Source organism: Ranitomeya variabilis, chromosome 8, assembly GCF_051348905.1.
Source record: "Ranitomeya variabilis isolate aRanVar5 chromosome 8, aRanVar5.hap1, whole genome shotgun sequence".
NCBI classification, from domain to species: Eukaryota; Metazoa; Chordata; class Amphibia; order Anura; family Dendrobatidae; genus Ranitomeya; species Ranitomeya variabilis.
Genome location: NC_135239.1, coordinates 132,555,540 through 132,571,748, shown reverse-complemented (window position 1 = coordinate 132,571,748; position 16,209 = coordinate 132,555,540). Strand labels below are relative to the sequence as shown.

General features: G+C 44.4%; 1 protein-coding gene across 2 annotated transcripts in view; it reads right to left on the bottom strand.

Moving 5' to 3' along the window:
- FIRRM (FIGNL1 interacting regulator of recombination and mitosis) overlaps positions 1-16,209 on the bottom strand; it is a 983,706-nt gene that overhangs the window by 212,702 nt on the left and 754,795 nt on the right. For both annotated transcript variants that reach the window (XM_077276297.1, XM_077276298.1), the window contains one exon: positions 7,765-7,887. In XM_077276297.1, the coding sequence (XP_077132412.1) occupies positions 7,765-7,887 (123 nt within the window). The remainder of the gene's footprint in view (positions 1-7,764; positions 7,888-16,209) is intronic.

Below are 16,209 nucleotides of genomic sequence, written 5' to 3'. Positions count from 1 at the left end.
GTAGAGCAGGTCAGGATGGTGTTTCAGGTTTTGCGTGAGAATGCTTTGTTTGTTAAGGGCTCAAAGTGTCTCTTTGGAGTACAGAAGGTTCCCTTTTTGGGTTTTATTTTTTCTCCTTCTGCGGTGGAGATGGACCCAGTCAAGGTCCGAGCTATTCATGATTGGACTCGACCCACGTCAGTTAAGAGTCTTCAGAAGTTCTTGGGTTTTGCTAACTTCTACCGTCGTTTTATCGCTAACTTTTCTAGCGTTGTTAAACCTTTGACGGATATGACCAAGAAAGGTTCAGATGTTTCTAACTGGGCTCCTGCAGCCGTGGAAGCTTTCCAAGAGTTGAAGCGCCGGTTTACTACGGCGCCTGTTTTGTGCCAGCCTGATGTCTCACTTCCCTTTCAGGTTGAAGTGGATGCTTCTGAGATTGGGGCAGGGGCCGTTTTGTCGCAGAGAGGCCCTGGTTGCTCTGTAATGAGACCATGTGCTTTTTTCTCTAGGAAGTTTTCGCCTGCTGAGCGGAATTATGATGTTGGCAATCGGGAGTTGTTGGCCATGAAGTGGGCATTTGAGGAGTGGCGTCATTGGCTCGAGGGTGCTAAGCATCGTGTGGTGGTCTTGACTGATCACAAAAATCTGATGTATCTCGAGTCTGCTAAACGCCTGAATCCTAGACAGGCCCGTTGGTCATTGTTCCCAGTTTGTTTCCAGGTTCTGGCGATCCTTTTGTGCTAAGATGGGCATTGATTTGTCGTTTTCGTCTGCCTTTCATCCTCAGACTAATGGACAAACGGAGCGAACTAATCAGACTCTGGAGGCTTATTTGAGGTGTTTTGTTTCTGCTGATCAGGATGATTGGGTGACCTTCTTGCCGTTGGCTGAGTTTGCCCTTAATAATCGGGCTAGTTCCGCTACTTTGGTTTCGCCATTTTTCTGCAACTCTGGTTTCCATCCTCGTTTTTCCTCGGGACATGTGGAGCCTTCTGACTGTCCTGGGGTAGATTCCGTGGTGGATAGGTTGCAGCAGATTTGGAATCATGTGGTGGACAACTTAAAGTTGTCACAGGAGAAGGCTCAGCGTTTTGCCAACCGCCGCCACGGTGTGGGTCCCCGACTTCGTGTTGGGGATTTGGTATGGCTGTCTTCTCGATTTGTTCCTATGAAGGTCTCCTCTCCTAAATTTAAGCCTCGCTTCATCGGTCCTTACAAGATATTGGAAATCCTTAATCCTGTGTCCTTTCGCTTGGATCTTCCGGTGTCGTTTGCCATTCACAACGTGTTCCATAGGTCTTTGTTGCGGCGGTACGTTGTGCCTGTGGTTCCTTCTGTTGAGCCTCCTGCTCCGGTGTTGGTTGAGGGCGAGTTGGAGTATGTGGTGGAGAAGATCTTGGATTCTCGTCTCTCCAGGCGGAGGCTTCAGTATCTGGTCAAGTGGAAGGGCTATGGTCAGGAGGATAATTCCTGGGTGGTTGCCTCTGATGTGCATGCGGCCGATTTAGTTCGTGCCTTTCACGCTGCTCATCCTGATCGCCCTGGTGGTCTTGGTGAGGGTTCGGTGACCCCTCCTTAAAGGGGGGTACTGTTGTGAATTAGACTTTTTTGGCTCCCTCTTGTGGTCACTAGTGATATGACTCTGGGATTGTCTTTCCTCAGTTTGGCACCCACCTGGGTCGTTAGTCCAGGGGTGTTGCTATATAAACTTCCTGAATTTTCAGTCTGGTGCCTGGCATCGTAATCTGTTCCTTTCTGTTTGCTCCTGTCTGCTGGTCCTGGATCTTGCAAAATTAAGCTAAGTCCTGCTTCTTTGTTTTTTGGTTATTTGCATTGCTCTATTTTTTTGTCCAGCTTGTACTAAATGTGATTCCTGATTTTTGCTGGAAGCTCTAGGGGGCTGGTATTCTCCCCCCGGGCCGTTAGACGGTTCGGGGGTTCTTGAATATCCAGCGTGGAAATTTTGATAGGGTTTTTGCTGACCGTATAAGTCATCTTACTATATTCTGCTATTAGTCAGTGGGCCTCTCTTTGCTAAATATCTAGTTCATTCTTACGTTTGTCTTTTCTTCTTACCTCACCGTTATTATTTGTTGGGGGCTTGTATCCAACTTTTGGGGTCTTTTCTCTGGAGGCAAGAAAGGTCTATCTTTTCCCTTCTAAGGTTAGTTAGTTCTCCGGCTGGCGCGAGACGTCTAGAACCAACGTAGGCACGTTCCCCGGCTGCTGCTATTTGTGGTGCTAGCATTAGATATACGGTCAGCCCAGTTACCACTGCCCTATGAGCTGTTTTTTTGTGTTTGCAGACTTGGTATTCACTTTTGAGACCCTCTGCCATTGGGGTCATAACAGTATGCCAGGCCAAAGTTGAATGTTTAATGCATTGCAGAAGTGGGATAATAAGAAAGGAAATTCTGAGTTTTTTTTTTTTTTCCTCTCTTTCTTTCTCCCCTTTACCTCTGAGTGGCTTGAGCTTGCTGCAGACATGAATGTCCAGACCTTGATTACATGTGTAGATCAGCTTGCTGCTCGTGTGCAGGGCATACAAGATTTTGTTACCAGTAGTCCAATGTCTGAACCTAAAATACCTATTCTTGAACTGTTCTCTGGAGACCGATTTAAGTTTAGGAATTTCAGGAATAATTGTAAATTGTTTCTATCTCTGAGACCCCGTTCATCTGGAGACTCAGCTCAGCAAGTTAAAATTGTTATCTCTTTCTTACGGGGCGACCCTCAGGATTGGCCTTTCTCGCTAGTGCCAGGAGATCCGGCATTGGCAAATATTGATGCGTTTTTTCTGGCGCTCGGATTGCTTTACGAGGAACCCAATCTTGAAATTCAGGCAGAAAAAGCCTTGCTGGCTATTTCTCAGGGCCAGGATGAAGCTGAAGTGTATTGCCAAAAATTTCGGAAATGGTCCGTGCTTACTCAGTGGAATGAGTGTGCTCTGGCCGCAAATTTCAGAAATGGCCTTTCTGAAGCCATTAAGAATGTGATGGTGGGTTTCCCCATTCCTACAAGTCTGAATGATGCCATGGCGCTGGCTATTCAAATTGACCGGCGTTTGCGGGAGCGCAAAGCCGCTAATCCTCTGGTGGTGTTGTCTGAACAAACACCTGATTTAATGCAATGTGGTAGAATTCAGACTAGAAATGAACGGAAAAATCATAGACGTCAGAATGGGTTGTGTTTTTACTGTGGTGATTCTACACATGTTATATCAGCATGCTCTAAACGCCTAATAAGGGTTGTTAGTCCTGTCGCCATTTGTAATTTGCAACCTAAATTTATTTTGTCTGTGACTTTAATTTGCTCATTGTCCTCCTACCCTGTTATGGCGTTTGTGGATTCAGGTGCTGCCCTGAGTGTTATGGATCTGTCATTTGCCAAGCGCTGTGGTTTTGTTCTTGAGTCGTTGGTAAATCCTATCCCTCTTAGAGGTATTGATGCTACGCCATTGGCGGAAAATAAACCGCAGTTTTGGACACAGGTAACCATGTGCATGACTCCTGAACATCGGGAGGTGATTCGTTTTCTTGTTCTGCATAAAATGCATGATTTGGTTGTTTTGGGTCTGCCATGGTTACAGACCCATAATCCAGTCTTGGATTGGAAGGCAATGTCTTTGTCAAGTTGGGGCTGTCAGGGAATTCATGGTGATTCCCCGCCGGTGTCTATTGCTTCCTCTACTCCTTCAGAAGTTCCTGAGTATTTGTCTGATTATCAGGATGTATTCAGCGAGTCCAGGTCCAGTGCTCTGCCTCCTCATAGGGACTGTGACTGCGCTATAGATTTGATTCCAGGTAGTAAATTTCCTAAGGGAAGATTATTTAATCTGTCTGTACCTGAGCATACCGCAATGCGTTCGTATATCAAGGAATCTCTGGAGAAGGGGCATATCCGTCCATCCTCTTCCCCTCTTGGTGCGGGATTCTTTTTTGTGGCCAAGAAGGACGGATCTTTGAGACCTTGTATTGACTATCGGCTTCTGAATAAAATCACTGTTAAATTTCAGTATCCTTCGCCTCTGTTGTCGGACTTGTTTGCCCGGATTAAAGGTGCCAAGTGGTTCACCAAGATAGATCTTCGTGGTGCGTACAACCTTGTGCGCATTAAGCAAGGAGATGAATGGAAAACTGCATTTAAAACGCCCGAAGGTCATTTTGAGTACTTGGTGATGCCTTTTGGGCTCTCTAATGCTCCTTCAGTGTTTCAGTCCTTTATGCATGATATTTTCCGGAAGTATCTGGATAGATTTATGATTGTTTATCTGGATGATATTCTGTTTTTTTCTGATGATTGGGACTCGCATGTAGAGCAGGTCAGGATGGTGTTTCAGGTTTTGCGTGAGAATGCTTTGTTTGTTAAGGGCTCAAAGTGTCTCTTTGGAGTACAGAAGGTTCCCTTTTTGGGTTTTATTTTTTCTCCTTCTGCGGTGGAGATGGACCCAGTCAAGGTCCGAGCTATTCATGATTGGACTCGACCCACGTCAGTTAAGAGTCTTCAGAAGTTCTTGGGTTTTGCTAACTTCTACCGTCGTTTTATCGCTAACTTTTCTAGCGTTGTTAAACCTTTGACGGATATGACCAAGAAAGGTTCAGATGTTTCTAACTGGGCTCCTGCAGCCGTGGAAGCTTTCCAAGAGTTGAAGCGCCGGTTTACTACGGCGCCTGTTTTGTGCCAGCCTGATGTCTCACTTCCCTTTCAGGTTGAAGTGGATGCTTCTGAGATTGGGGCAGGGGCCGTTTTGTCGCAGAGAGGCCCTGGTTGCTCTGTAATGAGACCATGTGCTTTTTTCTCTAGGAAGTTTTCGCCTGCTGAGCGGAATTATGATGTTGGCAATCGGGAGTTGTTGGCCATGAAGTGGGCATTTGAGGAGTGGCGTCATTGGCTCGAGGGTGCTAAGCATCGTGTGGTGGTCTTGACTGATCACAAAAATCTGATGTATCTCGAGTCTGCTAAACGCCTGAATCCTAGACAGGCCCGTTGGTCATTGTTCCCAGTTTGTTTCCAGGTTCTGGCGATCCTTTTGTGCTAAGATGGGCATTGATTTGTCGTTTTCGTCTGCCTTTCATCCTCAGACTAATGGACAAACGGAGCGAACTAATCAGACTCTGGAGGCTTATTTGAGGTGTTTTGTTTCTGCTGATCAGGATGATTGGGTGACCTTCTTGCCGTTGGCTGAGTTTGCCCTTAATAATCGGGCTAGTTCCGCTACTTTGGTTTCGCCATTTTTCTGCAACTCTGGTTTCCATCCTCGTTTTTCCTCGGGACATGTGGAGCCTTCTGACTGTCCTGGGGTAGATTCCGTGGTGGATAGGTTGCAGCAGATTTGGAATCATGTGGTGGACAACTTAAAGTTGTCACAGGAGAAGGCTCAGCGTTTTGCCAACCGCCGCCACGGTGTGGGTCCCCGACTTCGTGTTGGGGATTTGGTATGGCTGTCTTCTCGATTTGTTCCTATGAAGGTCTCCTCTCCTAAATTTAAGCCTCGCTTCATCGGTCCTTACAAGATATTGGAAATCCTTAATCCTGTGTCCTTTCGCTTGGATCTTCCGGTGTCGTTTGCCATTCACAACGTGTTCCATAGGTCTTTGTTGCGGCGGTACGTTGTGCCTGTGGTTCCTTCTGTTGAGCCTCCTGCTCCGGTGTTGGTTGAGGGCGAGTTGGAGTATGTGGTGGAGAAGATCTTGGATTCTCGTCTCTCCAGGCGGAGGCTTCAGTATCTGGTCAAGTGGAAGGGCTATGGTCAGGAGGATAATTCCTGGGTGGTTGCCTCTGATGTGCATGCGGCCGATTTAGTTCGTGCCTTTCACGCTGCTCATCCTGATCGCCCTGGTGGTCTTGGTGAGGGTTCGGTGACCCCTCCTTAAAGGGGGGTACTGTTGTGAATTAGACTTTTTTGGCTCCCTCTTGTGGTCACTAGTGATATGACTCTGGGATTGTCTTTCCTCAGTTTGGCACCCACCTGGGTCGTTAGTCCAGGGGTGTTGCTATATAAACTTCCTGAATTTTCAGTCTGGTGCCTGGCATCGTAATCTGTTCCTTTCTGTTTGCTCCTGTCTGCTGGTCCTGGATCTTGCAAAATTAAGCTAAGTCCTGCTTCTTTGTTTTTTGGTTATTTGCATTGCTCTATTTTTTTGTCCAGCTTGTACTAAATGTGATTCCTGATTTTTGCTGGAAGCTCTAGGGGGCTGGTATTCTCCCCCCGGGCCGTTAGACGGTTCGGGGGTTCTTGAATATCCAGCGTGGAAATTTTGATAGGGTTTTTGCTGACCGTATAAGTCATCTTACTATATTCTGCTATTAGTCAGTGGGCCTCTCTTTGCTAAATATCTAGTTCATTCTTACGTTTGTCTTTTCTTCTTACCTCACCGTTATTATTTGTTGGGGGCTTGTATCCAACTTTTGGGGTCTTTTCTCTGGAGGCAAGAAAGGTCTATCTTTTCCCTTCTAGGGTTAGTTAGTTCTCCGGCTGGCGCGAGACATCTAGAACCAACGTAGGCACGTTCCCCGGCTGCTGCTATTTGTGGTGCTAGGATTAGATATACGGTCAGCCCAGTTACCACTGCCCTATGAGCTGGTTTTTTGTGTTTGCAGACTTGGTATTCACTTTTGAGACCCTCTGCCATTGGGGTCATAACAGCAGGTCTCACAAAGGTCATAAGATATGTTTCCGGGTCGCAGACCCCAGGGTGCCTTCCTGGGAACACACAGAATTAGAAACATTTCACACCTCAGATTCTTTTGAAGTGAGAAACCAAATGAACCTAGTTGCAGCCTGATAATTTCTAGTTACCATGGGAAAGAAAGGCTAAGAAAAGAGCATTTAAAAAAAATTATGTATTCACTGTTAAAGTAGTCATGGTCCAGTCACAAACCAGGAATTAGAATATTAAGATGAGAGGCTGGTCTAGAAATCTGATCTCCAAGCTAAACCTACAAATTAGGCCCTACACAAAGAAAGTTGTTTGAGGGCAGCCAAGCTAATGTGATAAATTTTCATACTTCCTCCTTCAGGAACAGAATTCCAGACTGCAAAGTTTAGATATTTCTGTAAGTTTCTCCTTCTTATTTTCATAATTGTTTTGCTTATTTGTATGTCACTTTTATTTCCCTTTTTATATCCTTTTATTGTAAGCAATGTACCTTTCCTATGAAAGCTTAAAACTTTAATAAGTCTGAACTTTGTATGCTCCCAAAAAATCCATAGCCTTACAATGTGCGATCATGGTGATTAGCAGACAGTAGTAGCGGTACTTCCAGGACTCATAGTTTGTGTGAGTGGTGGCAGAATGTGTGAAGCGGGGAGAATGGTCTGTGTCGGGGTGTGATTTATGCTCCCATTACAGCATAGGACAGAGGATGAATGCTGGATTGAGTGAGAGGAGATAGATTAACCTTTGCAGGCGCAAACCCAAGGGACGTGCTGAGAAGCGGGTACGTGACAATTACAGATCCCGAACTTTACTGTTCGGGTTCGCCCATCACTAGTCGTGAGGGCTTTTCCTTGTATCATTGGTGCTGTTGAGTTCGAGTATTTCTCCCTGCGTATAACAGTGATGCAGCTGTGGTGGTCACCATGCAGTATTTCAGACGTGTAAATGTGTTTGTATACTTTGATCAAAATGTTAACCAAGAACCTCATTCAGTTATGAAAAAATGTGCATCGATCTGCAATGGATCAGTGTATAACTTCTGCTCCTTCTTGCTTGGAAATGGAGCAACAGTAATTCTGAATGAATTATCATGCATAATAAAAGACATGCCATCAGTCCTCACCTGCTTCATGCTAATAAGAGACAACAGCTGAGAAATAATGTCCATCACATCACACTGCTGTTGTGTGTTCAGGTGCCTTTCAAAGGAATGGCATGCCGTCAGCAATGCTGAAAGGGACACATTCTGTGAATAGACGTACAATGTTAACCATAATTTATGCAATATAGATACCCAGTTATCTGAAAATATAAAATCTTTATGTAAACTTCAATCACCTGCAATTAGAAAATCTATATAATACATACTGTATATTACAAAATATATTTACAAATACTACAATATATTTTAGGATTATCCTCTCTTCCCCCAAGGTTTAAGAGTATATTGACCCCTTAGTGACAGCCGATTTGGTACTTAATAACCAAGCCAAATTTTACAATTCGGACCACTGTCACTTTGAGGTTATAGTTGTTGAATGTGTCAACTGATCCCACTGATTCTGAGAATGTTTTTTCATGACATATTGTACTTCATGTTAGTGGTAAAATTTATCTGATATGACTTGCGTTTATTTATGAAGAAAATGGAAATTAGACAAAAATTTAGAAAATTTTGCAATTTTCAAACGTTTAATTTTTGTGCCCTTAAATCAGTGATATCACACAAAATAGTTAATAAATAACATTTCCCACACGTGTATTTTACATCAGCACAATTTTGGAAACAATTTTTTTTTAGGACATTATAAGGCTACTTTAACACATCAGGTTTTTGCCATCAGGCTGAATCAGGCTAATTGTGAAAAAAACGGATCCGTTGCAAATTGTGAAAAACTGATGCAACGGATCCGTTTTTTCACAGGATCCAACTAGCTGATACGGCATTGGATCCTAAAGGTATGGTGAGAGAGAGAGTGAGACCAAACAGTAAAAAGCTACTGAACATACGCTAAAAAAAAAAATTGAAGCACGATCGGTTTAAAAAAACTAAATTCGTTGCCGGATTCCGTCATTTGACGAATCTGGAGCAATAGGCTTTCATTCTAGCAAATGCCGGATGGCGCCGGATCCGTCGCTGTCTATTTTTTTGACGGACATAAAAAACATTCCTATATGCGTGGTCTCCGGCCGCCGGATCAGGCGATAAACGGACGAAGCGTGGGGCCATCAGGCGCAATCTGGTGCTAATACAAGTCTATGAGAAAAAAATCGGACCCGGCAGCGTCATTCGCCGGATCCGTTTTTTTCAAAATTTGCCGGATTGAGCCTGACAGCAAAAACCTGATGTGTGAAAGCAGCCTTAGGGTATGTGTCCCCCTTTCAGGATGGCCGGCGGTTTGGACGGAGCAGCAAACTCATAGTTATTAATTAAGGTTGAAGGAAGACTTTAAGTCCATCTAGTTCAACCCATAGCCTAACCTAACATGCCCTAACATGTTGATCCAGAGGAAGGCAAAAAAAAACCCATGTGGCAAAGAGTAAGCTCCACCTTGGGGAAAAAAATTCCTTCCCGACTCCACATACGGCAATCAGATTCGTTCCCTGGATCAACGCCCTATCAAGGAATCTAGTGTATATACCCTGTAACATTATACTTTTCCAGAAAGGTATCCAGTCCCCTCTTAAATTTAAGTAATGAATCACTCATTTCAACATCAGACGGCAGAGAGTTCCATAGTCTCACTGCTCTCACAGTAAAGAATCCGCGTCTGTTATTATGCTTAAACCTTCTTTCTTCCAGACGTAGAGGATGCCCCCTTGTCCCTGTCTCAGGTCTATGATTAAAAAGATCATCAGAAAGGTCTTTGTACTGTCCTTTCATATATTTATACATTAACATAAGATCACCCCTTGGCCTTCGTTTTTCCAAACTAAATAGCCCCAAGTGTAATAACCTTTCTTGGTATTGCAGACGGGGGTCCTCTAATAACCTTGGTTGCTCTTCTCTGCACCCACTCCAGTTCAGCTATGTCTTTCTTATACACTGGAGACAAGAACTGTGCAAAGTATTCTAAGTGTGGTCGAACTAGTGACTTGAATAGAGGTAAAATTATGTTCTCCTCATGAGCATCTATGCCTCTTTTAATGGGAACCTGTCACCTGAATTTGGCGGGACCAGTTTTGGGTCATATGGGCGGGGTTTTTATTGCCTTGCGCAGGTGTGTACTCCAGAGGACAGAGAATGAACTTCAATCCAATATTGCGGCCAGCATGCACCCAGCGGGAAAGGAAAGGGTGAATCAAACACCCGAAAACCCCGCCCATATGACCCAAAACTGGTCCCGCCAAATTCAGGTGACAGGTTCCCTTTAATGCATCCCATTATTTTATTTGCCTTTGTAGCAGCTGCCTGACACTGGCCACTGAATATGAGTTTGTCATCCACCCATACACCCAGGTCTTTTTCATTGACGGTTTTGCCCAGAGTTTTAGAATTAAGCACATAGTTATACATCTTATTACTTCTACCCAAGTGCATGACCTTACAGTTATCCCCATTAAAGCTCATTTGCCATTTATCAGCCCAAGCTTCTAGTTTACATAAATCATCCTGTAATATAAAATTGTCCTCCCCTGTATTGATTACCCTGCAGAGTTTAGTGTCATCTGCAAATATTGAAATTCTACTCTGAATGCCCTCGACAAGGTCATTAAGAAATATGTTAAAAAGAAGAGGGCCCAATACTGACCCCTGTGGTACCCCACTGCTAACAGCCACCCAGTCCGAGTGTGCTCCATTAATAACCACCCTTTGTTTCCTATCCCTGAGCCAGCTCTCAATCCACTTACACATATTTTCCCCTATCCCCATTATTCTCATTTTCTGTAACAACCTTTTGTGTGGCACTGTATCAAACGCTTTTGAAAAGTCCATATACACTACGTCCACTGGGTTCCCTTGGTCCAGTCCAGAACTTACCTCTTCATAGAAATTGATCAGATTAGTCTGACAGGAACAGTTCCTAGTAAACCCATGTTGATATTGGGTCATGAGGTTATCCTCTTCAGTTACTCCAGCATAGCATCCCTTAGAATACAATCCAGGATTTTACCCACAGTAGAGGTTAAGCTTCCTGGCCTATAATTTCCGAGTTCAATTTTGACCCCTTTTTGAATATTGGCACCATATTTGCTATACCCCAGTCCTGTGGTACAGACCCTGCTATTATGGAGTCTTTAAAGATTAAAAATAATGGTCTATCAATGACTGTACTTAATTCCTGCAGTACTCGGGGGTGTATCCCATCCGGGCCTGAAGATTTGTCAATTTTAGTGATTTTTAGACGCCGCCGTACTTCCTGCTGGGTTAAGCAAGTGACATTTAATTGGAAATTTTTATCACTAGTCATTTTGTCTGCCATGGGATTTTCTTGTGTAAATACTGATGAAAAAAAGTCATTTAGCATATTGGCTTTTTCCTCATCCTCATCCACCATTTCACCCAGACTATTTTTAGGGGGGCCAACACTATCATTTTTTAGTTTCTTACTATTTATGTAGTTAAAGAATATTTTGGGATTATTTTTACTCTCTCTCGCAATGAGTCTCTCTGTCTCAATCTTTGCTGCCTTGATTTGCTTTTTACAGAATTTATTTAATTTTTTGTATTTATTTAATGCCTCCTCACTACCTACTTCCTTTAATTCTCTAAATGCTTTCTTTTTGTCACTTATTGCACCCCTTACAGCTCTACTTAGCCATATTGGTTTCCTCCTATTTCTATTATGTTTATTCCCATACGGTATATACTGTGCACAGGTCCTATCCAGGATGTGTTGTGAACTCTATTTTTGGGCTCCCTCCAGTGGTCACAAGCGGTACTGTGTAGTGTTGTCTTTCTGCAGGTTGCAGCACTAGCTGGTTCGTTATCCTGGTTGGTTTCCTATTTAGCCCACCTGGATACTCAGTTCCTTGCCTGCTATCAATGTATTCAGTGCTCTTCAGATTCCTTGTGTCTACCTTGCTCCCAGTCTCTCCAAGACAAGCTAAGTTTTTGTTTGATCATTTTTTGATTATCAGCATTCATTATGTTTTTATTCCAGCTCGCTAAAATGTGATTTCCTCGCTTGCTGGTTGCTCTAGGGGACTGAGTTTCTCCCCCCACACCGTTAATTGGTGTGGGGGTTCTTGAAATCTCAGAGTGGATATTTTGTAAGGGTTTTTTACTGACCGCATAGATTCCCTTTTCTATTTTCTGCTATCTAGTATTAGTGGGCCTCATTTGCTGAATCTGTTTTCACCCCTGTGTATGTGCCTTCCTCTTACCTCACCGTTATTATTTGTTGGGGGCTTCTATATCTTTGGGGATTATTTCTCTGGAGGCAAGAGAGGTCTTTCTTTCTCTCTAGGGGTAGTTAGTTCCTCAGGCTGGCTCGAGACGTCTAGGATTTTTAGGCACGTTCACCGGCTACTTCTAGTGTGTTTGGATAGGTTCAGATTTGCGGTCAGTCCAGTTTGCCACCTCCCTAGAGCTTGTCCTATGTTTGTTACTTAGCTGGAGTAATTTGTGATCCTCAACCACTAAGGATCATAACAGGATGGTAATAAACGTCTCCCATTTTCTTTGTGTATTTTTGTGTCTCAGGATATCGTCCCAGTTAATTGCACCAAGATCCTCTCTCATCCGTTGGAAATTTGCCCTCCTGAAGTTTAGTGTCCTTGTAACCCCCCTACTACCCATCTTATTAAAGGATACATGAAAATTTATTATTTTGTGATCACTATTCCCCAAGTGACCCCCAACTCTTATATTTGCTATGCGGTCTGGCCTGTTGGTTAATATTAGGTCTAGCAGTGCCCCCCCCTTCTTGTTGGGTCCTGAACCAATTGTGAAAGGTAATTGTCTCTCATAGTTGTCAAAAACCGATTGCCTTTGCTGTAACTGCAGGTTTCAGTTCCCCAATCTATTTCAGGGTAGTTGAAGTCCCCCATAATAATGACTTCTCCTTGAGTCGCAGCTTCATCTATTTGCTTTACGAGGATATTCTCCATTGCTTCCATTATTTTTGGAGATTTATAACAAACCCCTATCAGTAATTTATTATTTTCCCCCCCTCCCCTTATCTCCACCCACAGGGACTCTACATTTTCATTAAATTCATTTATATTATCACGCAGGATGGGTTTTAAGGACGATTTTACATATAGACACACACCTCCCCCTCGCTTATCTGTACGGTCATTTCTGAACAAGCTATAGCCCTGCAAGTTAACAGCCCAGTCATGGCTCTCATCCAGCCATGTTTCAGATATCCCCACCATGTCATAATTATGCCCCAACAACATTAGTTCTAATTCGTTCATTTTGTTGGCGAGGCTTCTGGCATTAGTATACATGCACTTGATGTTCCTCTCTGTACCTCTATTCTTTCTTAAATTATTAACTGTTCTAACCCCACCCCCCCATGCCACCGCCACCCCCAACTTCCTTATTTGTGCCCAGGTCTCAATCTGCCCTATCTTCCCCTCCTATAAATTGAATACCCTCCCCCAATCCTTAGTTTAAACACTCCTCCAACCTTCTAGCCATTTTCTCCCCCAGGACAGCTGCACCTTCCCCATTGAGGTGCAGCCCGTCCCTAGCGTAGAGCCTGTAGCCAACTGAGAAGTCAGCCCAGTTCTGCAGGAACCCAAACCCCTCCTTCCTACACCAATTCTTGAGCCACTTATTAACCTCCCTAATCTCCCGTTGCCTCTCTGGCGTGGCACGTGGTACAGGCAGTATTTCGGAAAATACCACGTTGGAGGTCCTTGCTTTCAGCTTGCAGCCTAATTCCCTGAAATCATCTTTAAGGACCTTCCACCTACCTCTAACTTTGTGCCAATGTGCACCATGACCGCTGGGTCCTCACCAGCCCCTCCCAGTAATCTGTCCACCCGATCAGCGATGTGTTGGACTCAAGCGCCAGGTAGGCAGCACACCGTTCGACGATCCCGTCTTTGTGACAGATTGCCCTATCTGTTCCCCTAATAATTGAGTCCCCCACTACCAGCACCTGTCTGGCCTGCCCTGCTCTCCTACTTCCCTCCTTACTGGAGCAGTCACTCCTCCGGTTTTCAGAGGACATGCCTGGCTGCAGCAGTGCTACCCCTGTACTGGCACCCCCCCTCATCTGCCAACTTAGCAAACTTATTGGGGTGTGCCAGATCAGGACTAGCTTCCCTGGCACTCTTCCCTCTACCCCGCTTCCTAAATGTCACCCAGCTTGCTACTTCACTGTCCTGCAGCTCCATCCTACCATCCCCCCCTCATCTATCCCATTGAGCGTCTGCTCAGTGAGCAGAAGACTCCTTTCCATGTTGTCAATGGATCTCAGTGTTGCCAGCTGCACATTTAGATCCAGAATCTGGGCTTCCAAATGCTCAAAATGCTCACATCTCGCACAGCAGTATGCACCCTCGACCGGCTGATCAAGGATTGCATACATGTGGCAAGATGTGCACTGGATGGCATTAACAATAGTGGAGCACATTTCCTCATGGGGATTGCACCAGACAGAAACGTTAAATACAAATAAATACAAAGTATTAATACAATACAGACAGCAATTCCTCCCTTGGAAACTCCCTGAATCCAAAGTCACTGAATCACAAGTCACACTTACCGCCATTCACACTTACACTCAGGTCACACTCAGCTCGCTCACACTCGCTAAGCTGAAGATTTATAGATTTTTTTTTTCTCTATTTCGCCTCAACAGCAATCCACCTTGCTGTTCAAATGCACTTCCAAAAAGGACCTGAGCCCCAAACAGCTGCCCCTTATAACCCCTTAATTATGAGCCCCCACCCCAAGTTAACCCCTTGTGAATATAGCTACTACCAATTCAGCAACTCACACCAATTCACACAGGTATTTGTTAAACGCTTCCAAATACCTCTTCACTGAATCACAAGTCACACTTACCGCCGTTCACACTTACGCTCAGGTCACACTCAGCTCGTTCACACTCGCTATGCTGAATATTTATACATTTTTTTTATTTTCCCTATTTCCCCTCAACAGCAATCCACCTTGCTGTTCAAATGCACTTCCAAAAAGGCTTCACCCAAAGCTCCGCCCCCTTCTGGAGACGCGATGATGCCGATGTGTTCATTGCACACATCCGGAATCATCACACCCCACACGGGAAACGGACATGCTACGATGAAAAAAGACACGCCGCATGTCCGCAATCGCAGGGCCCCCGGGTGCGTGTTACCACGCATAGTGGAGACGGGATTTCATAAAATCCCCTCCACTATGCTGTAACATCTGGACGCTGAGGATTGAACGCTGCGGCTCCACGCAGCGTTCAATCCGCTGCTATTCCGGATGTAAAACGGCACGTGGACACATACCCTTAAGGTTAAAAGTTGACCAGTGATTTCTCTTTTCTAACAAAATTTACAAAACCATTTTTTTTTAGTGACCACCTCACATTTGAAGTGAGTTTGGGGGGTCAATATAACAGAAAATATCCAAAAGTGACACCATTCTAAAAACTATAGCCCTCAAGCTGCTCAAAAAAACATTCAAAAAGTGTTTTAACTCTTAAGGTGCTTCATGAGAAATAAAGCAATGTGGAAGGAAAAAATGAACATTTTACATTTTTCACAAATTTTTTTAACTTTGGAACCAAACTTTTTTAGTTCCACAAGGGTATCAGAGAAAATGGACCACAAAACTTGTTGTGAAATTTCTCCTGAGTACGCAGATACCCCATATGTGGGGGGAAAATCACTGGGCGCATGGCAGCGCTCAGTAGGGAGGGAGCACCGTTTGACTTTTTGAACGCAAAATTGGCTGGAATCAATGGTGGGCGCCATGTCGCGTTTGGAGACCCCCTATGTACCTAAACAGTGGAAACCGCCCAATTCTAACTCCAACCCTAACACAGCCCTAACCCCAACCCTAACCCTAGTGCCAACCCTAACACTAGCTATGCTCCCAGCTATAACCCCAACCATAACCCTAACCCTGGCTCAATCCTAACCCTAGTTATAACCACAACTATAACTCCAACCATAGCCCTAACCCTAGCTATAACCCCAACCATAACCCTAGATATAACTCCAACCCTAACCCTAATGGGAAAATGGAAGTAAATATTTTTTTTATTTTATTATTTTTACCTAAGGGGGTGATAACTTTTTTTTATTTTGATCACTGTGATAGGGTCTATCACAGTGATCAAAATGAACCAATAGGAGAAATCTCCTATTGTTGTCGGCTGGCAGATTGCGAGGGGCGCACTGCGCATGTACCTGACATTTTCTTCCGGGAAGAAGATGCCGACGCCCGGGGGACAGGACTGGGGGATGCAGGAGGATCCAGGGACACTGGAGGTACCGGGGGGGGGGGGCTTGGAAGACCCCATTTTTCTCTTCTCTGCTGTGCTAGATCATATCAGAGCAGAGACAAATTAAATGGGAAATCAGAATTATTTTTTTTATTTGCAGTAGCCTTTATTCAGTGAATAACGGTCATCACAACATTGGGGTCGGTACTCGAATCATGTTCTCC